Here is a 22,104-nt window from a genome sequence, read left to right on the forward strand (position 1 = left end):
GGATTTGCCTTATAACACTGCCTTCATGCCCAATCTTCTGAATCACTATGACCAACAGATGGTAGTTTTAGCAATGGAGGTAAGACTTCATCTATTATTTGGCATATTGTAGAAAATTATTCTTGTTTTGCCCTTTTAATCAGTCTAATGAATGTGTTTGATAAACAACAGGAACAACTAACATGTTATTTTTAACTGCATCTTGTACATTAAAAAGTTATGTATTTACGCTCAGACTCTGATAGATTGACGATTTCATGTTTGGGGGGTGTTACTTATCTTAGTTTTCAGATATTATTCTTTTATGAAGAACTTTGAAACATTGGAACTGGGGAAGTAATAGGTTTTCAGAAGTTTAAATTGTCCAAGTTATGGTTACATCTTTTCTGTTATTTGATAATAAGACTTTAAAGAGCAGACTATAATAATACTATTCATAATTCACTTAGTAAATATTGAAGGTAACATGATTTTGACAATGGGTGCTTTGGTTCAGCCTTTAGGCTGGTGGGTTTACAGTATTTACGTTGTCTTAAATACTTAAGATGGTATCCTGGTCTTACTATCTTTACATCAATTTAAGAACAGTAACTCCCAAGCAGTGATAGAGGTTTTGTTGTGTGAATTATCTGTTCTTGACCTCTCAATACGTCCTGAAAATCGGTTGCCTTACTTGAATTTTTCTAATGATAATTCTTTAGGCACTTTTATTTATTTATTTATTTTTATTATTTTTTTTTTTTTTACTTTACAATATTGTATTGGTTTTGCCGTACATCAACATGCATCCATCATGGGTATACATGTGTTCCCCATCCTGAACCCCCCTCCCACCTCCCTTCCCATACCATCCCTCTGGGTCATCCCAGTGCACCAGCCCCAAGCTTCCTGTATCCCGCATCGAACCCGGACTGGCGATTCGTTTCTTATATGATATTATGCCTGTTTTCATGCCATTTTCCCAAATCATCCCCCCCTCCCTCTCCCACAGAGTCCAAAAAACTGTTCTATACATCTGTGTCTCTTTTGCTGTCTCGCATACAGGGTTGTTGTTACCATCTTTAGGCACTTTTTAATTATCTTACTTTAGAAGCTATGACAAATTAGTGGATACAGTTAATAATAGGTTTAAATAATTTTGTATGTGTTTCAACAGTGGTTTTAGAATTGTGGACAAAGGTATGTTTACCAGATAGGAATTAGGGGGCAGTAAACTGTGACGACAAGAGGTAAAAGCTTTGGAAGTGTATAAACTGCAGCAGCAGCTACCACTTTCTATCTGTATTACTTTGGTCAAGTTACTTGGGCTTTCTTACCATTGTCACTTTGCTTGTAAAATAGAGAACACTTTGGAAGATACAAAATGAAGCGTTTATACAAAATGAAGCATTTATAAAGTATTTGGCACAGTGCTTTTGGAGTAAGTTCTGTGAAAGTGATAGCTTTTACCGTTTTCTCATATTCTAATATTAATGTAGCTACATAGTACCTAGAATTTAAAGTTGTTGTTGTTGTTGTTTTAATTTTAGTCTTTAATCCTTTGTTACAGTGCTTTCAGCAAATCGAATACTACTTGTTTTGGAATCTTCATTTTATTGTAAAATTCAAAGATTTAATACTTCCAAGTAAACTAGCATAAATCTGGGAAATTTTGTAGAAAGATGATTATTGATAGATTTTGAAACGTAGAGGGCAACTTGTATAGTCCAAATACTTGAAAATATTGTAGAGGTTGAATAAAATATTTCTGCTCTTCCACTGACTACACACAGTCTAACTGGTAAGGAGAGATTTGGTATAGACTGTGGGTATTGGTTTAATATAGGAATTTGGTTCCTTGCATGGTAGTCCCTGTTGGGTGTTAAAACTACCCAGTTCTCTCACCAAAAAAATGAAGGAGGACTATCTTTGGTTCTGGTATCATTTTAAGTCAGTATAGTCCCTTTGGAAAGCAAATAGAGTTGTAAGAAAGAAGTCATAAAGATTTATATACTGATTTGGGTTTAACTTTTGCCTCTTTCACGTAGTAGCTTTCAGACTTTGAAATTTTTTTTTTTTTAGTTTATTTTTTATTTTTTTTTAAATTTTATTTTATTTTTAAACTGTACATAATTGTATTAGTTTTGCCAAATATCAAAATGAATCCGCCACAGGTATACATGTGTTCCCCATCCTGAACCCTCCTCCCTCCCCATACCATCCCTCTGGCTTTGAAATTAAGTCACCTAACATCTCTGTGATCTGGAGAAGGAAACCCACTCCAGTCCTCTTGCCTGGAAAAGCCCATGGACGGAGGAGCCTGGTAGGCTACAGTTATGGGGTCGCAAAGAGTCAGACACGACTGAGTCACTTCACTTCAACATCTTTGTGAAAATCATTTGTGAAAAGGCACTAATAACAACAATACTTTGAATGGCTATTAGGATTAAGTGAGAGATTTAAGTAGCTAGCACAATGCATGATGCAGAATAGATGGTCCAGAAGTGTTCATTCTATTCCAGATTTCATTTCTAGGTGACCCTAGAGAGAAAGTACTAGAAAGACGATGTATTTGTTTCATATGAATTTGCATCTCTCATTGTGGGCTCCTGGGGCTTTCATAATGGTGGTGGCATGGTGAGCTGTCTCTGTCCTCTCTTCAAACATGCCCATATAGGCTAGACATTTTGCTGGCAGTGAGACTGCATCTTTTTGAATTTCACTCATTCTAGGGAGAGCACCTAGATGTGTAAGAGAAAGCTCTGGTGATATGAAGTGATGTCGGGGATAGTTGGCTTGGTTGTCATATCAGGCCAGTGATGCCACTGACAGAGTCTCCTGACAGTCTGAGAGTGTAAAGTTTCTGTAATAGCAAAGGATATGGAAATTCAGCAATCAACACAGCACACTTGCAAATAGAAGTAAGGATTCTTAGGTCCTTACAAGGACTTGTCTGCTGATGACACCGTCCTGTCTCTGATCCAGGAACTTTGGATCAGCTTGCCAGCTTTTAGTGGGAGCAAATAATTGGAGCAGGTAACCCCAGCACATTCTTGAGTGTTCTTTGTGGGACTGGATGAGTCGAAAGACATTTCCTAGGTAAAGCATCTTTCAGCAGACCCAGGCTTCAAGCCTGCCTTGGGTTCATTCCTGTACTGATGTTTGGTGAAATCAAAATGAGTGCTTCGAATGAAATAATACATGGTATTGAGCTAAGGATGCCAGGAGAGAAATTGCAGAATTTGGGTTATTTCAAATTTGCTTATTATTGTTCACAATCAACAAGTTGGGTGTTCTTTCATTGGGTATAGAGAATTCCTCCTCAGTACTTCGATTGAAATTGGAACATGTTCAAATAAATGGGGTGAATGTCCATTTATTAAATTGGAGAAAAGATCCTTGTTAGTATGTTAGTATGTTTATTTCTCTTTACAAAACGTGCATTTATACACAAACACACACATTAAATTTTTCTGAAGTTCTTAACTTGATGTCTGTCTTTTCCCCGAGTATTGTGGCTTTTGATAGAAACAGGATTGCTCATTCCTGAGTTTGGCACACCATTTTGAACTGTCTCAATTGCCAAGTACACGGTACAGTACAGTTGTCTCCAATGTACAATTGACGTTGTACAGGAGACAGGAATCAAGACCATCCCCAAGAAAAAGAAATGCAAAAAAGCAAAATGGCTGTCTGAGGAGGCCTTACAAATAGCTGTGAAAAGATGGGAAGGAAAAGCAAAGGAGTAAAGGACAGATATCCTCATTTGAATGCAGAGTTCCAAACAATAGCAAAGAGAGATCAGAAAGCCTTCCTCAGCGATCAGTGCAAAGAGATAGAGGAAAACAATAGAATGGGAAAGACGAGCGATCTCTTCAAGAAAATTAGAGATACCAAGGGAACATTTCATGCAAAGATGGGCTCAATAAAGGACAGAAATAGTAGGGACCTAACAGAAGCAGAGGATCCTAAGAGGTGGCAAGAATACACAGAACTGTCCAAAAAAGATCTTCACGACCCAGGTAATCACGATGGTGTGATCACTCACCTAGAGCCAGGCATCCTGGAATGTCAAGTCAAGTGGGCCTTCGGAAGCATCACTACGAACAAAGCTAGTGGAGGTGATGGAATTCCAGTTGAGCTATTTCAAATCCTAAAAGATGACGCTGTGAAAGTGCAGCACTCGATATGCCAGCAAATATGGAACACTCAGCAGTGGCCACAGGACCAGAAAAGGTCAGTTTTCATTCCAATCCCAAAGAAAGACAAAGGCAAAGAATGCTCAAACTACCGCACAATTGCACTCATCTCACACTCCAGTTCAGTTCAGTTCAGTTCAGTCACTCAGTCGCATCCGACTCTGCAACCCCATGAATCGCAGCACGCCAGGCCTCTCTGTCCATCACCAACTCCCGGAGTTCACTCAAACTCATGTTCATCGAGTCGGTGATGCCATCCAGCCATCTCATCCTCTGTCGTCCCCTTCCCCTCCAGCCCCCAATCCCTCCCAGCATCAGAGTCTTTTCCAATGAGTCAACTCTTCGCATGAGGTGGCCAAAATATTGGAGTTTCAGCTTCAGCATCAGTCCCTCCATTGAACACCCGGGACTGATCTCCTTTAGGATGGGCTGGTTGCATCTCCTTGCAGTCCAAGGGACTCTCAAGAGTCTTATCCAACACCACAGTTCAGAAGCTTCAATTCTTCAGTGCTCAGCTTTCTTCACAGTCCAACTCTCACATCCATACATGACCACTGGGAAAACCATAGCCTTGAATAGACAGACCTTTGTTGGCAAAGTAATATTTCTGCTTTTGAATATGCTATCTAGGTTAGTCATAACTTTCCTTCCAAGGAGTAAGCATTTTTTAATTTCATGGCTGCAGTCACCATCTGCAGTGATTTTGGAGCCCAGAAAAATAAAGTCTGACACCGTTTCCACCATGTCCCCATCTCTCTGCCATGAAGTGATGGGACCGGATGCCATGATCTTCGTTTTCCGAATGTTGAGCTTTAAGCCAACTTTTTCACTCTCCTCTTTTACTTTCATCAAGAGGCTTTTTAGTTCTTCTTCACTTTTCTGCCATAAGGGTGGTGTCATCTGCATATCTGAGGTTATTGCTATTTCTCCCGGCAATCTTGATTGCAGCTTGTACTTCTTCCAGCCCAACGATTCTCATGATGTACTCTGCATAGAAGTTAAATAAGCAGGGTGACAATATACAGCCTTGACGTACTCCTTTTCCTATTTGGAACCAGTCTGTTGTTCCATGTCCAGTTCTAACTGTTGCTTCCTGACCTGCATACAGATTTCTCAAGAGGCAGGTCAGGTGGTCTGGTATTCCCATCTCTTTGAGAATTTTCCACAGTTTATTGTGGTCGACACAGTCAAAGGCTTTGGCATCGTCAATAAAGCAGAAATAGATGTTTTTCTGGAACTGTCTTGCTTTTTCCATGATCCAGCGGATGTTGGCAATTAAGTAATGCTTAAAATTCTCCAAGCCAGGCTTCAGCAATACGTGGAAAGAGAACTTCCAGATGTTCAAGCTGGTTTTAGACAAGGCAGAAGAACCACGGATCAAATTGCCAACATCCGCTGGATCATGGAAAATGCAAGAGAGTTCCAGCAAAACATCTATTTCTGCTTTATTGACTATGCTAAAGCCTTTGGCTGTGTGGATCACAATAAACTGTGGAAAATTCTGAAAGGGATGGGAATACCAGACCACCTCACCTTCCACTTGAGAGACCTGTATGCAGATCAGGAAGAACTGGACATGGAACAACAGACTGGTTCCAAATAGGAAAAGGAGTATGTCAAGGCTGTATATTGTCACCCTGCTTATTTAACTTCTATGCCGAGTACATCATGAGAAACGCTGGGCTGGAAGAAGCACAAGCTGCAATCAAGATTGCCGGGAGAAATATCAATAACCTCAGATATGCAGATGACACCACCCTTATGGCAGAACGTGAAGAAGAATTAAAGAGCCTCTTGATGAACGTGAAAGAGGAGAGTGCAAAAGTTGGCTTAAAGGTCAACATGTAGAAAACGAAGATCATGGCATCCGGTCCCATCACTTCATGGCAGAGAGATGGGGACAGAGTGGAAACAGTGGCTGACTTTATTTTTGGGGGCTCCAGAATCACTACAGATAGTGATTGCTGCCATGAAATTAAAAGATGCTTACTCCTTGGAAGGAAAGTTATGACCAACCTAGACAGCATATTAAAAAGCAGAGACATTACTTTGCTAACAAAGGTCCGTCTAGTGAAGGCTGTGGTTTTTCCAGTGGTCATGTATAGATGTGAGAGTTGGCCTATAAAGAAAGCTGAGTGCTGAAGAATTGATGCTTTTGAACTGTGGTGTTGGAGAAGACTCTTGAGAGTCCCTTGGACTGCAAGGAGATGCAACCAGTCCATTCTAACGGAGATCAGTCCTAGGTGTTGATTGGACGGACTGATGTTGAAGTTGAAACTCCAATACTTTGGCCACCTGATGCGAAGAGCTGACTCATTGGAAAAGACCCTGGTGCTGGGACAGATTGAGGGCAGGAGGAGAAGGGATCGGCAAAGGATGAGATGGTTGGATGATATCATTGACTCGATCGACATGGATTTGGGTAGACTCTGGGAGTTGGTGATGGGCAGCGAGGCCTGGCGTGCTGCAGTGCATGGGATCACGAAGAGTTGGACATGACTGAGCTACTGAACTGAACTGATATGCCTCTTACTTTATAGTTTCTCCTTCCATTTCCCATCTTCCTTTTTTCTCGTAACACACTTGCCCTGCAGATTGTCTCAGACTTCATTTTGTTGTTTGCATCCCTGTGATGCTTTTGACCATGTTCCTCTGTCTGTTTTTTTTTTTTTTTTTTTTTTTTTAAGGACAACATTTATTGCTACCAGTAGCTTTTATCATCAGTACATGGTTCTGACTGCAATACCTTCTTCAGACTACACAGGGAGCTCAGAATCCAGAAGTCATTAAGAGAAATACAGGTAGGTTGGGGAGGCAGGGGGATTAACTGATCAAGAAATACAGGTAGGCTGGGGAGGCAGGGGGTTAACTGATCAAGAAATACAGGTAGGCTGGGGAGGCAGGGGGTTAACTGATCAAGAAAAATCCTAATGGCTTAACATAAAACTAGGGTACTGAATTCAGTTAATACATGTTACAGATCCCAATCACAGAGCTGCCCCAACATCTAGAGAGTCTCTCCTGCTGATTATAAATGAGTGAACTGAGCAGTTTAAAAAACCTAACTTTAGCTGTTACGTTTCTTTAGTGAGCACCTCGATATAGTCTTTATCACAAATTTTTATACAAATGTCAAAAATCCTTTCAACAAACCTAAGAGTGTCTTAATCACGTGCCACTTTTAAGCTTCAATTTAAGATAAACAAAAACTGAAAGTAATTTTATTTTCAAACTCTAGAAATTGAAAGGAGACAAAAATCAACAATGGTAACAGGGGTCCTTTTTACCACCTGATTCATATGGGGCAATTTTGAAGTACCTTTTCCAGATTAATTTGAATTTGAATCATGGATTAAACATGGCTGTCACACTGAAATAATTTGTTCACTAGATTGCTAAAAATAAACTTTGAGGGTTTCCTCATCAGCAGGCATAGATCAACATGCATAAAATTCATTTAGTATTCAAAGAAGCAAGCAAAAGCAAGAGGGAAAATTAAATCAGGATTCTGGGACAAGGTTTGCTAGCTAGGAATTTTGGAATTTAAAAAAAACTGTGAGTTTCTGACACAAGGCAATCTACACGTTACATTTTAGCAGAGTAAAGGGTAGAACTGACAAATACTACAAAGGAATTTTTTACTAAAATTTTTTTTGATCTTTAGACTTTTTTTTTGGTTTTTAAGTGCTTAAATATTGTTAAATTATAATTAGTCATACAAATCAACTGGGTTTTTTCCTCTGGCTCATTTCAAATCAGCCTGAAAAGATATATACCTTACATAGCCTATCCTGGTTCTCCATGCTCCCATCCCCAGAGTCGTCTACCTTAGTTTGCACTTGAAGGTAACTCTTGCAGCTACATGACAGAAACAGGCTGCAGAGGTGGACAAGGAGAAGCCTGTCCCTCTTGCCGTGATAAATCAGTGCCACACACAGAACCCACACTTTCGGAAGCGTTATCTTCGTTATAGAGCCGTTTGATCCCATCGTAGAAGTCATCCACTTCCATTTCTTCCACTTCGCGTTTGGCAGAGGCATACTTGCACCCATTGGCAGCTGGGAGATGGTGGCAGAAGGCTGCTGGACCTCTGACTGGCACTTCTGGTTTGCTGTTGTCCTTGGAGAAGTCTGGGCCTGGGACGGAGGAGGGGTGTAATCTGAACACTCCTCTGTCACAGGTCACCAGGGTGTGCTTGAGGGGACGGTAGACATAAACGGAATTTAGAGGCAGGGAAGACTGCAGAGTAGAAAGGTGATGTGCCACAAGCTCCCGACAGTGGATCAGCTGGGAGCTATCCATCTGTGCTTTCTGAAGCAGTTCAATTGTAAGAGGAAGCCAATCAGGAATGAGTTTCTCCATTTCCAGACTAACCATCGCCAGGGCAAGCATGGATCCTTTGAACTGCAGAAGTTGGCTGCAGGCCATACAGTGAAGTAATTGCTTGGTAAGGAATGCCAAATGTTGAGATGGGCTCAGACTGGGCAAACTAAAAAGTAACTGAGGTCTAGTTGACACTGCAATGGCATGGAAAATGTGAAGAAAATCCAATGGTGTGGCTGTGTGAAGATCCCAATTCAACTTATCCAGAATAATTCTCTCCATCCGCAGAATTTCAGGAGAAGAACAGCCACAGAAACTGTCTCTTGCCAACACCTTCAGTACTGGGATTCTCTCGTCTTCCTCAACAGTCTTGGCAGCCAGGAAAAAACAGCTGATTGCAATACAACTCAGGTATTTGGGGTGGGCCTTTACAGTAGCTAAGAACCTGTCCAAAAGACTGCTAGCCAGAGCAAATGTTTCTGGGTAAAGGTTGAATTGGTACTTGAGTTTGGCCAGCCACTCAATCACTTCATCTCTCTGCGATGGAGAAACATTCTGATTTGTAGGTATTTTCGGCACATTCACTTTCCACATCTGGGCTTCCCTAGAGATTGCCTTTTCCAATAGGAAAGACAATCTCTGGTTTTCCAAAGGCCCTGGAAAGTTCATGATATCCTGTGGATCTGCCTGCCACCCAGCTTGATGTAGCTACCTTCTCCTCCTCTTCTTCCTCCTCCTCCTCCTCCCCGGCAGAACTGTAGACCTCAAAGTGGTGACGAGGGGTCATCCGGGGGCCCGTTACCACCTCATTTTCCTCTGCGCGCGGCGACGAGACGCGCGGGACCAGGACCGGGCCGACAGAGGAGGGAGAAGAGGGGGAAGCGGGCCGGAGGGCACGGGCGCTGGCGCTCGAGCGGGACGCACGGCTGCAGCCGGTGGGTTGGTCAGCGAATTAGTTCCATGACGCCCGCGGACCTGAGGCCGCCGCCGCCGGTCCCGCTCCTCCAACCGCCGCCGCTTGTGCCCGGATGGGGAGGGGGTTCCCTCTCGCCATAGGGCGGCGGGGGCCGGGGAGAGGCGGGGGGTGAGACCGGCTCTGCCCCTGCCCAGGGGAAGCGCCTCCAAGGGGAAATGGTGAAAGGGGGGGAAGGGGGAAAAATGAAAAAAAAAAAAGGAAGGGGAAAGGGGGGAGAAAAATAAGAAAAAAGCGAGACAGAGGCGATGCCGCGTCCGCTCGCGGGGAAGGCTGGGGAGGGAGGGCTGTTTTTGTTTTGAAAGAATAGTTCCAAGGCCCTGTAATATCTGCTTGTTACTCTGTATAATTTTAGCAGCCGTCGATCTTTCCCTAGGTCTAGAATTTTATTAGGGGTTTGTAAAATGGTGATACTCTGTCATTCTTCGTTTCTCAGCTAGAATACTTTATAAACAGAAACTTCCTCATTTTGATTATTGGACTGTTGAGTTACTCTTGTGTTCAGTTTATATAAAAAAGACAGTAAATATGCAGCTGTTCTCCTTTGTTAGTTTTTAGGATAATAAATTGATTCATAAGAATCTTTCAAAAGTGACTAATGAGATCTTTCTCCTTTCAAATATCATCATTCTCCTTTCAAGTATCATTATGAAGTCATGGATTTTTATCATATTTTATGGGTTTCAGTCCATTGCCGTTATTATTTTGTTGTGGCTCAGTCTGTTCTGCTTTTGGCAGTGAGCACCTCTTCAAGATAGCTCCTAAGTGTTTTTGATACTACCCTAGTGGTTTCTGATTGCTTCCTTGCTTTCTGGTATGATCCAACCTCATTTCATAAAATTCTGCCTCAGAACTTGAATTATCAGTTTCTTTTGTGAGCGCTGGTTCCTTTGAGTTGGAAGGAATTGTCACGGACGTTTACAGACTGCTCTCTGGGTGCTATGCTTATTGATCCTAGGTTAGGAATTTATAGGTCTCTTCAAAGATGGAGCTAGGAAATACTTTTTTAAAAAAAGAAAGTTCAGCATGAGTTTATACTGATAACTTGTAATGAAATATTATTGGAGAGTTTTTATTTAAAATTTTAGAATTTTTGTTTCTTCTCATACCAAAACCTTATGATATACAGACATGACATAATTTCAGCATAATATCAGTATCATTACTGAAAGCACTGTAAGGTTTCTTTGTATTTCTTATGTCCTTAGGATGCATTTCACCAAGGATGTGCAGTCAGATTGCTGTGTTTCAGAGTTAAGCACTCCTCTGTTTGGTTTAACTCAATATACAGTGTAGGTTTGTTTTTCATTTTGATTTTGAGGAACGACTTAAAAATTTTTTTTGTTTAAATTTATTTTATAATCATGTTTAAAAACTTGAGATCTATGACAAGGTACATTGAGAGGAGTCTAGTTTCTGGACTGTGTTTGTGCTTAGTCACTCATTTGTGTCTGACTCTTTGAGACCCACTGGACTGGAGCCTGTTAGGCTCCTGTGTCCATGGGGATTCTGTAGGCAAGAATACTGGAGTGGGCAGTCATGCCCTCCTTCAGGGGATCTTCCCAACCCAGGGATTGAACTCAGGTCTCCCGAATTTCAGGCAAATTATTTACCATCTGAGCCACCAAGGAAGGCCATGAATACTGGAGTGGATAGCCTATCCTTGTTCCAAGGGATCTTCCCGACCCAGGAATTGAACCGGAGTCTGCAGCTGGATTCTTTACCAGCTGAATCCTAACCTTATTCTTTCCTTCCCTTGGGGGTAGTTGGTTTTTTTTAAAGCTTTTTGTTTATCCTTCCATTAAAAGTTATAGTAATTGTAGAAAATGTCTATATAATATCTGTGTATAGCTATATATTCTTCCACGCTCTTTTGGTATAGTGTCATACTGTTTGTTTTCTCTACCTTGTTTTTTTTTTTTTTACTTAACAATATATCCTGGCTATTTCATAGTAGCACTTATAGATAATATTCCTCAGAATTTTTTTTTAATTGTGGCAAAATATACATGTTGCACTAGTGGTAAAGCAACTGCCTGCCAATGCAGGAGATGTGGGTTCGAGCCTAGGGTCGGGGAGATCCCCTCGAGGGAGGGCATGGCTTCCCAATCCAGTATTCTTGCCTGGAGAGTCCAATGGACAGTGGAGTGTGACAGGCTACAATCCATAGTGTTGCAAAGAGTTGGACATGACTGAAGTGACTTAGCATGCATGTACACAAAATATATATAACATAAAATTTACCATTTGAATCTTTTCTTGTTTGTTTTTTGGCATGCCATACAGTTTGTGGGATCTTAATTCCTCAGCCAGGGATTCAACCCAGTCCCTGGCAGTGAAAGTTCAGAGTCCTAACCGTGAAACCACCAAGGAATTCCCCCATTCCAGTCATTTTTAAGTGTGCAGTTCAGTGGCATTAAGTACAGTCACCTTGGTATGTCATTACCACTATCCTTTACTTTTTCAGCTTCTGAAACTGAAACACTGTACCTATTAAACACTAATTCCCTGTTCTCCCCTCCCCTCAACCTTTGGCAACCACCATTCTTCTTTTTTTCTTTCTCTCTGAATTTGACTACTCCAGTACCTCATCTAAGTGAAATCATAAAATATTTGTCCTTTTGTGATTGGCTTATTTCACTTTGTCCAATGTCTTCAAGATTCATGCACGTCGTAACAAGTGTCAGGATTTCCTTCCTTTTTAAGACTGAATAATATTTCATTGCATATTTATGCCCAACGTTTAGTTTAATCATTCATGCATCAGACACTTGAGTTCCTTCCACTTTTTGGCTATTACGAATATAGCTGCTGTGAATACAGATGTATAAATATTTGTTCCAGACATTGCTTTAAATTTTTTTTGGTTATTCTCAGAAGTGAAATTTTAGGATAGCATGATAATTCTGTTTAATTTTGTGAGGACCCTCCGAACTGTTTTGTATAGCAGCTGCTCCATTCTACATTTTTGCTAGCGATGCACAAGGGTTCCAGTATCTCTGTATCCTCACCAACACTAGTTATTTTCTGGGTTTTTGTTTTGGAATAATAGCCATTGTATTGGGTACGAACTCGTCCTCATTTTTTAGTTCAGGTCCTACTGCAGGACATTTGCTTTTGAAAGCAGAACTTGCTATTGAGGTCCTTATTCATCTTTGTAGGGCCAGCAGGTAACATAGTACCTAACACATCAATCAGATCAGATCAGATCAGATCAGTCGCTCAGTCGTGTGCGACTTTTTGCGACCCCATGAATCGCAGCACACCAGGCCTCCCTGTCCATCACCAACTCCCGGAGTTCACTCAGACTCATGTCCATCGAATCAATGATGCCATCCAGCCATCTCATCCTCTGTCATCCCCTTCTCCTCCTGCCCCCAATCCCTCCCAGCATCAGAGTCTTTTCCAATGAGTCAACTCTTCGCATGAGGTGGCCAAAGTACTGGAGTTTCAGCTTTAGCATCATTCCTTCCAAAGAAATCCCAGGGCTGATCTCTTTTAGGCAGGCAGGATAGGGAGCTCTGAACTATCATGGAAACAAGCCACAAATATGTTCCCTCAGATATCCACACATTCTTTCCTCTTAAATGGCAAAATGTGCATTGACTCCTATACTTGCAACAAAGTAAATGATTTTTGGAATTAAAAAAAAAAACTCTTCCTGTGCTAAAAAAAAAAAAAAAAAAAAAATGAAATCCCAGGGCTGATCTCCTTTAGAATGGACTGGTTGGATCTCCTTGTAGTCCAAGGGACTCTGAAGAATCTTCTCCAACACCACAGTTCAAAAGCATCAATTCTTCAGCGCTCAGCTTTCTTCGCAGTCCGACTCTCACATCCATACATGACCACAGGAAAAACCATAGCCTTGACTGGACAAACCTTTGTTGGTAAAGTAATGTCTCTGCTTTTGAATATGCTATCTAGGTTGGTCATAACTTTCCTTCCAAGGAGTAAGTGTCTTTTAATTTCATGGCTGCAGTCATCATCTGCAGTGATTTTGGAGCCCAGAAAAATGAAGTCTGACACTGTTTCCCCATCTATTTCCCATGAAGTGTTGGGACCGGATGCCATGACCTTCGTTTTCTGAATGTTGAGCTTTAAGCCAACTTTTTCACTCTCCTCTTTCACTCTCATCAAGAGGCTTTTGAGTTCCTCTTCACTTTCTGCCATAAGGGTGGTGTCATCTGCATATCTGAGGTTATTGATATTTCTCCCGGCAATCTTGATTCCAGCTTGTGTTTCCAGTCCAGCGTTTCTCATGATGTACTCTGCATATAAGTTAACTAAACAGGGTGACAATATACAGCCTTGACATACTCCTTTTCGTATTTGGAACCAGTCATAGGTAACTGCTAAGTAAATGTTTGAGTGAGTTAATGAACTTCATAAACTGTGAATTCCAGAAGAGGTGGTGGTAGTTGTGTAGAAGTTGTAGAGCTGTACCCAAGCACATGATCTCCTGGAATTGTAAGTAGCTGTGGGTTTGTTGGGGTTAGTAATGGTAGCCCTGACAGGAGTACCAGAGATACCACTTTTCTGTGAACACCAGTGTTTTACTTGGGCCCCCCCCTTTTTTTTTTGGAGCGGGGAGAGGTCAAAGTGACTTGAAGCTTTCGACAGTATGTGTTTACACTTGTAAGTAGTATAGTAAAGTAAAGGACTAAAACAAACCTGCTTTCTTATCTCTAGACCTCTCATTCTCTTTCTGCCTAAATAATCATCTCATCTCCATCTTTGCCTGTCAAATTCTAATGGTTATACTTGATGGATCCCTCCAGGCTTCTCTGTCAGTGGGATTTCCCAGGCAAGAACACGGGAGTGGCTTTGCCATTTCCTCCTCCAGGGACTCTCTGTGACCCAGGGATTGAACCAGAGTCTCCTGCTTGGCAGGTGGATTCTTTACTACTGAGCCACCAGGGAAGCCAAATCTGATACATTAATTAGTAGGAAACAAATAGGAAGAGATCATAAAATACTATATATGGTATCATCCTGTTTTTGTTGAAGAAAAGAAGTGTATTCATGTTCATGTAGTGTAAGTGATCTGGAAAGATTTTTGTCAAGACCAACAGTGATTGTTCTTGGATTAGCACAGTTTATTGTGTTTTCTGTGGTTTTCATTTACTGTTTGTGTTTTCTGGTTTTTTTGTAAGAAACACATTGTATTTTTAAAATAGTAAAATTAGTACAGAAACTTTATTTTTAAAAATCCCAGCTGTCCTTTTTTGTCTAGCTCCCAGTTGCAGTGTCTAAGACTTAGTAACTTTTATTAAATATGTTTTTATCTGAATGACTGAAACTTAAGGAAGAACTTGGTAAATGCCATAAATAGGCATATAGTGCTGCGAGGATTCAAAGAGAAAAGGATCCTGTGTGGAAAGGATCAGTTGCAGATGATGTTTGACTTGACCTTGAAAGACAGAGTTTTCTGTTGTTTTGTTTTTAAGAGGATACTGTAATTTAATACCCCTTTGTACCCATGATTAACATTTTGTGGATAGGCATTTGAGGAAATGAAATTTGTTTGATTGTATTTATTCTTTAAGCTCATGGCTTATATTTTTAGGATACGTGCATGACCCAGCAGACTGACTTATTATCTTCTATTTGGGTTAGTATTATTACGGTGGTTTTCCCTAAGCAAACAACAGCCTGGTGAAATGGATTGAAGAGCCTATTGTGTGATAGGGAAACCAGCCAGGAATTAGGAAACTTCTAAATCGAAAAGTGTGGAAAATACACAAGTAGTGGAGAATTAATTGCATTTAGTGATTTCTGACTTTAAGAAGAAATAAGCTTTTAAAATTTTAATTGATTATCTTGCATTTTAGATCACTTTAAAAGAATGCCTTAAAATGCTTATTTTAAAGTATTAATTGTGATGAATTTGGTTTGTAAAGTTTTATCTTTTGAGTCAGACTATAATTCACAACCATTCATGATACTTGACATGTTAAAAGTACTTCCTGAAGCAAAGTCAGATTTTATGGGCTGCTGCAGGAGCTCCCCTTTGACTTAAGATAAATATACTCCTGTGATAAAGTCATGTTTCTGCAAACTAGCTCACTGAACTAATATTGGAAAGTATTTAATATGCTGTCATAAGACATTAACAAAATACATTTGTAAAAGAAAAGCAAATCTATGGGACTAGAGGTATTTTACAAACGTAGAATTTTTTATATAGTCTATATAAAGTAATTCTTAAAGTTTTAGACCTCATCTCTTTAGAATTTTTTTCTTACAAAAACGTTTTCAAAGGTCTTATTTTACGTCACTTAAAATTATTCTAAAAAATTGTTTAAAATAATTTCTTACTCTAATTTGGATCTAAAATAGAATGAATACCATTTTTGAATTTTCAAGGCCATTCCACATTTGGTTTCGCATTTAGTAAATTTAGTCATAATATTCCCAAACCCAGTAGGATACAGTTTCTGTGGTTCTCAGACCCTTTGTAGAGTGACAGAGATTGGAATTCTGAATCTCACGAGTCAAATTTTGGCCTTTGACTCTGTTCCCCTTTCACACTCCTTGCTAAGCTTGGAATGGAAATTTCAAAGAAGAAAGAGAATAGGAGCACAAAGGCTTGGTTGATTTGAACTTGAACAAAAAATAGAAGGTTCCCTGTCTTGCACCTTTGTTGAAGAAACCAGAAATTTAATATTAGAAAGTTATTTTTCAGTTTGTAAACTTCATATACCCTGGTCTCAATTTAGTGAAGAAAAGTGCTGCTGCTTAGGGGAGTACTCAGTAAGACTCTTCTAAAAACTTTATCAGCTGAAGATTCTTTTTTCCTCCTTTATAGAGCTTTGATAGTCTGTGTTCCTTATATATATTCTCAACTTGGCAGTATGCTGGCTAACATTTAATTTTTACTTTGATGAAGTTAAAATTTGTTAAGAGTTATAATCAGGGCAGTTTGCTTATTTGAAAAATATTAATGTTTTTTGTTTTGACATAATTCTGTTGAGGTATGATTTGTATACAGTTAACTGTACCCATTGAACAGCGTTCAGCTTGAGTTTTGACAGAAGTATGTATCTGTGAAACCATCATCACTATCAAGATATCATACATTTCCATCACCTCCAAAGCTTCCTAGGGATCTTCCCTGTGGCTCAGACACTAAAGAATCTGCCTGCAATGCAGGAGACCCAGGTTCGATTCCTGGATTGGGAAGATCCTCTGGAGAAGGGAATGGCAATCCACTCCAGTATTGTTGCGTGGAGAATCCCACGGACAGAGGAGCCTGGTGGGCCACAGTCCGTGGGGTCACACAGAGTCCAACACAGCTGAGCGACTAACACTGCTGCTGCTGCTAGGTCGCTTCAGTCATGTCCGACTCTGTGCGACCCCATGGGCGGCAGCCCACCAGGCTTCCCCGTCCCTGGGATTCTCCAGGCAACTAACACTACTACGCTGCAAAAGCTTCCCTGTGCCCGTTGTAGTCCACCCCTCTGAGTTGACTCCCCGTGGAAGCAACCACTGATCTGCTTTCTGTCACTGTGGATGAGTGTGTTCATTTTCTAGAGTTTTATATGAATGTACATATAGCATCTACTTTTTTATGTCTGGTTTCTTTCACCCAGAATTGTGATTTAGATTTTAATGCATGTTTTATTTTGCTTTTTAAAAACACCATTCCAGTTGACAATTGACTTTTTCACTTGGTAGTTGAGCACAGGGAATTGAGCAGGGTTCCTGGTGTCCATCAAATAGGCCTTCTGCAGCTTTATTAATTTGTAACTCGTTCCTAATCTGTTTTTAAGCTGTCATTTACTAGGAGCTGTATCCTATTTTATATATTCTTCTTTGTATATGTTGTTGTTCGGTCGCTAAGTTGTGTCCGACTCTTTGCAACCCCATGGACTGCAGCATGCCAGGCTTCCCTGTCCTTCACCATCTCCCGGAATTTGCTCAAACTCATCTCCATTGAGTCTGTGATGCCATCCAGTCATCTCATCCTCTGTCATCTCCTTCTCCTCCTGCCCTCAGTCTTTCCCAGCATCAGGGTCTTTTCTAGTGAGTCGGCTCTTCACATCAGGTGGCCAAAGTATTGGAGCTTCAGCATCAGTCCTTGCAGTGAATATTCAGGGTTGATTCCCTTTAGGATTGACTGGACTGGTTTGATCTCCTTAATACTTCTATATATATTAACACCATTTTATAGAGGAAAAGCTGAAATTTAGAGAGGTTACAGAGAACAAACTGGTTAATAATAAGCTCAAGGGCTCTGGACAAGAATGCCAAGGTTTAACTCCTGGGACTGTCTTTGTAGCTATGTGATCTTCGGCGAGCTACTTAGCTTTCTCTGTCTCCTTTTCTTCACATTTATTTTCAAATGGTATGACTAATGATAGTACCTGCCTTATGGGATTGTTGAGAAGATTAAGTTAGGTGTGTGAAGCACTTACAGCGCTGCCCAGCCTGTAGTGAGTGTCCATCAATGCTAGCTGAGCCACAGCACAAGAGACTTACAGCTAGTGAGTGACAGAAGCGCACACTTAAAGCCTTATACTCAGTGCAAACAGCACAAAATGGTGATTCAAGTCAGTTTTATAATTCATGATGGGGCTCACAAATGCAGGTTTTACTAACATGGTAACATATCAATATCAGATTAGTTGGTATTGTGTAGTTGAGGACTAAGCAAGTTTGAGACTTACTTAGGGCATACATATGCTTGTATGTGTGATGTCTATACATACATCAGCATGTGAATATAATGCATTTTTAAGCTTTGATTTTTTTTTTTTTTTTTTTGGTGGCACTGGGTCTTTGTTGCTGTGCACAGTCTTTCTCTAGTTGTGGTTTAAGAGCTTCTCCGTTGCAGGGGCTGCTCTTGTTCCAGGGCACAGGCTCGAAAGTGCATAGGCTTCAGTAGTCATGGAACGTGGGCTTAATAGTTGCAACTTGCAGGCTCCAGAGCTCGGGCTCACTAGTTGTGGCCCACTGGCTCAGTTGCCCTGTGGCATGTGGGATCTTCCCAGACCAGGGATTGAACTGGTGTCCCTTGCATTACAAGGTGGATTCTTAACCACTGGACCACCAGGGACTCCCTAAACTTTAAAATAGTTATAGACTCACAGGGAGAAGGCAATGGCAACCCACTCCAGTACTCTTGCCTGGAAAATCCCATGGATGGAGGAGCCTGGTAGGCTGCAGGCCATGGGCTGGCTAAGAGTCAGACACGACTGAGCGACTTCACTTTCACTTTTCACTTTCATGCATTGGAGAAGGAAATGGCAACCCACTCCAGTGTTCTTGCCTGGAGAATCCCAGGGACAGGGGAGTCTGGTGAGCTGCCATCTATGGGGGTTGCACAGGGTCGGACACGACTGAAGCAACTTAGCAACAGCAGCAGCTCAGGAAATGAAAGGCGGGTAGAAATTCTATATACTGTAGCTAGTTTCACTGGGGGCGGGGGGCTGGGGAACTGTGTCTTGCTCTCTTATGTAGCCATTAGTATCAAAACTGGGACCTTGGACTTCCCTAGTGGTCAAGTGGTTAAGAATCCTCCTGCCAGTTTGATACTGGGGGCACCAGTTTGATCCCTGATCCAGGAAGATCCCACATGCTTCGGGACAGCTAAGCCCAGGTACCATAACTACTGAAGCCTCTATTCCCTAGAGTCTGTGTTCTGCCACAAGAGAAGCCGCTGCAATGAGAAGCCCGCACACCGCAACTAGAGAGTAGCCCCCACTCACTGCAGCTAGAGAAAGCCCTGCACTCAACAGTGAAGACCCAGCACAGCCAAATAAATAAATAAAAAGTTTTAAAGGCACAGGTGATCTTAAAAAAAAAAAAAAAAAAGGAAAGTTATCATAGGTATACACTTTAGCCCTTTATCATATTTCACCCGTTTTTACATGTACTCATTTTTGTGTCTGTATATGCACATGTCCATGTATTTTTATTGTCTTTGCATTTGTATCACATGTATAAGTTCATGTAGCCATCGTGGAAATTCCCTGGCAGTCCAGTGGTTAGGATTCTGTGCTTCCACTGCAGGGGGCACGAGTTCAGATCCCTGGTTGGGGAACTGAGATCCCACAAGACGCCCAGCGTGGCAAAAAGAAAACAAAACACCAAAACGATACAGAACTGTTTGTATCACCACATCTTTCTTGTGCTTCCTTTCTCCCTACCACTCTTTCCTGTTCCCAGGCAACCACTAATTTGTTCTCTGTCCCTCTGATTTTGTCAAGAATGTTGTATAAATAGATTCATACAGTGTATAATCTTTTGAGATTGACTTTTTTCGTTTAGCATAATACCTTGAGACCCATCCAAGTTGCTTCATGTACCAGTAGTGACTGTTTTTAATTGCTGAGTAGTATTCCGTTACAGAGATGTTTTGCAGTTTGTTTAATCATCCACTGAAGGATACTGAGTTGTTTCCAGCTTTTTGCTATTGCAAATAAAGCTGCTCTGAACATTCATGTACAGGTTTCTGTGCAGACATAAATTTTCCTTTCATGTAAATAAAGGCCCAGGAGTGTGATTGCTGGGTTGCAGGATAAGCATGTATTTGAATTTTTAAGAAACTACTCAGCTATTTTCCATAGAAGTTCTACCATTTTACATTCTACCAGCAGTGTACGAGAGACGTATGTTCTCAGCATTCTTACCGCCGTTTGGTATTTTCACTATGTTTTATTCAGCTTTTCTCAGATGATGTGATTGATACCTTACATGATTTCAATTTGCATTTCCCTTACGACTAATAGTATTGAACATCTTCATGTGCCATTCATGTATCTTCTTTGATAAAATGTCTGTTCATGTCTATTGTTCACTTTCAGTTGAATTGCTTTTTACTTTTGAGCTTTGAGAGTTCTTTATAGATTCTAGATACAAATCCTTTGTTGGAAATATACTTTGTAAATAGTTTATTCTAGTCTATAGCTTGCTTTTTCAGCCTTTTAAGAAAGTCTAGGAGACTAGAAGTCTTAAATTTTAACACTGTCCAGTTTACCAAGTGTTTTTCCTTTTAGGGACTGCATTTTTGGTGTCGTTTCTAAGAATTCTTCAGTGGGTCTGCAAATTCTCTGAAGTTTTATAGCTTTATGTCTCACATTTAAATCTATGATCAATTTTGAGTTGATTTGTATCAAGTGAGTTTCGTTTTTTTGCCTGTGAATATCCACTAGCTTAAGCACCATTTGTTGGAAAGGCTATCTATCCTTCCACCATTGAACTGCTTTTGCTTCTTCCTCAGAAATCAGTTATCTGTCCTTGTATAGATTTATATTTGGGTTCTCTATTCTGTCTTGTTGATCTTTGTGCCTCTTTCACCACCAATACCACAGTGTCTTGATTTTTGGAGCGCCAAAGAATTGATGCTTTTGAACTGTGCTGTTGGAGAAGACTCTTGAGAGTCCCTTGGACTGCAAGGAGATGCAACCAGTCCATTCTAAAGGAGATCAGTCCTGGGTGTTCTTTGGAAGGAATGATGCTAAAGCTGTAACTCCAATACTTTGGCCACCTCATGCGAAGAGTTGACTCATTGGAAAAGACTCTGAGGCTGGGAGGGATTGGGGGGCAGGAGGAGATGGGAGGATGAGACGGTTGGATGGCATCAGCAACTCAATGGACATGAGTTTGAGTAAACTCTGGGAGTTGCTGATGGAAGGGATACCTGGCTTGCTGCAGTCCACGGGGCCTCAAAGAGTTGGACATGACTGAGCAGCTAAACTGAACTGAATATTAAGTAATCTGGACTTCATAGAATTTGTTCGGATTAGTTCTCTGCTGTTTTCTGGAAGAGATTGTGTAGAATTGGTATTCCTTTAAAATTGTTAGATTTTACCAATGAAAGCATCGGGCCTGAACATCTTTGTTCAGGAGATTTTAAACTACAAATTCAATTTGTTGAATAGTTACAGGACTGTTCATATTATCAGTTTCATCTTGGGTGAGTTTGGGCAGTCTGACTTCTGAGGAATTGGTCTACTTCATCTAAATTGTCTGGTTTATATGCATAGAGTTGTTTGTAATATTACTTAGGTATTTTTAACATTTTTATTGGAAAGTGAAAGTTAGTTTTGGTTGTGCTGGGTTTCCATTGCTGCGTGCAGTCTTTCCCTAGTTGCAGAGTGTGGGGGCTACTCTTGGTTTTAGGCTTTTCATTGTGGTGGCTTCTCTTGTTGCAGAGCCTGGGCTGCAGAGTGTGTGGGCTTCAGTAGTTGTGGCACATGGGCATGTCACTCTGAAGCATGAGGGAATTTCCTGGACCAGGGATCGAACCCATGTCCCCTGCATTGGCAGGCAGATTCTTAACCACAGGGCCACTAGGGAAGTCCTTCCTTATTATATTTTTAATGTCGGTACAGTCTCTAGTGATACCCTCTTTTTCATTCTTGATATTGGTTAAGTTGTGTTTCTCTGTCGTTTTAAATGATTTGTACTAGAACCTTATCAATTGTACTAAAGTGCCGGGAGCCGGCATATTGCATATTGAGTGCATATTGCATATTGAGTGCAGCACTTTCCACAGCATCATCTTTCAGGATCTGGAATAGCTCAACTGGAATTCTATCACTGCCGGGAGCCAGCGTGAGGAATTCCGCCCATGACAAAGGTCATGAGGAAGGAGGCTCGGCATACGCAAAGGCGGGATCGAGC

General features: G+C 40.9%; 1 protein-coding gene across 2 annotated transcripts; it reads right to left on the bottom strand.

Moving 5' to 3' along the window:
* Positions 1-7,357: 7,357 nt before the first annotated feature.
* Positions 7,358-9,490, bottom strand: LOC129640750 (cyclin-I-like). 2 transcript variants are annotated; one of them, XM_055565815.1, is made up of 2 exons: positions 9,214-9,481; positions 7,358-9,056 (listed from the first exon to the last, which is right to left on the bottom strand). In XM_055565815.1, the coding sequence occupies exons 1-2, from the start codon at positions 9,286-9,288 to the stop codon at positions 8,037-8,039; spliced, it is 1,095 nt and encodes a 364-aa protein (XP_055421790.1). In that variant the 5' UTR covers positions 9,289-9,481; the 3' UTR covers positions 7,358-8,036. The 2 variants fall into 2 exon arrangements, with proteins under 2 accessions (XP_055421790.1, XP_055421791.1); XM_055565816.1 differs by having other exon boundaries at positions 8,462-8,633; positions 8,713-9,490.
* Between the last annotated feature and the right edge of the window lie 12,614 nt (positions 9,491-22,104).

The sequence above is a fragment of the Bubalus kerabau genome, unplaced genomic scaffold (genome assembly GCF_029407905.1).
Source record: "Bubalus kerabau isolate K-KA32 ecotype Philippines breed swamp buffalo unplaced genomic scaffold, PCC_UOA_SB_1v2 scaffold_40, whole genome shotgun sequence".
In the NCBI taxonomy this organism is placed as follows: Eukaryota; Metazoa; Chordata; class Mammalia; order Artiodactyla; family Bovidae; genus Bubalus; species Bubalus kerabau.

What these genes read in the sequence shown, in the direction of transcription:
- LOC129640750 (XM_055565815.1), bottom strand. Translation starts at nt 9,288, where the DNA reads ATGACCCCTCGTCACCACTTTGAGGTCTACAGTTCTGCCGGGGAGGAG. An exon ending in AGGAAGAAGAGGAGGAGAAG is followed by an intron (nt 9,057 to 9,213) that starts GTAGCTACATCA and finishes CCTACAAATCAG; the next exon opens with AATGTTTCTCCATCGCAGAG.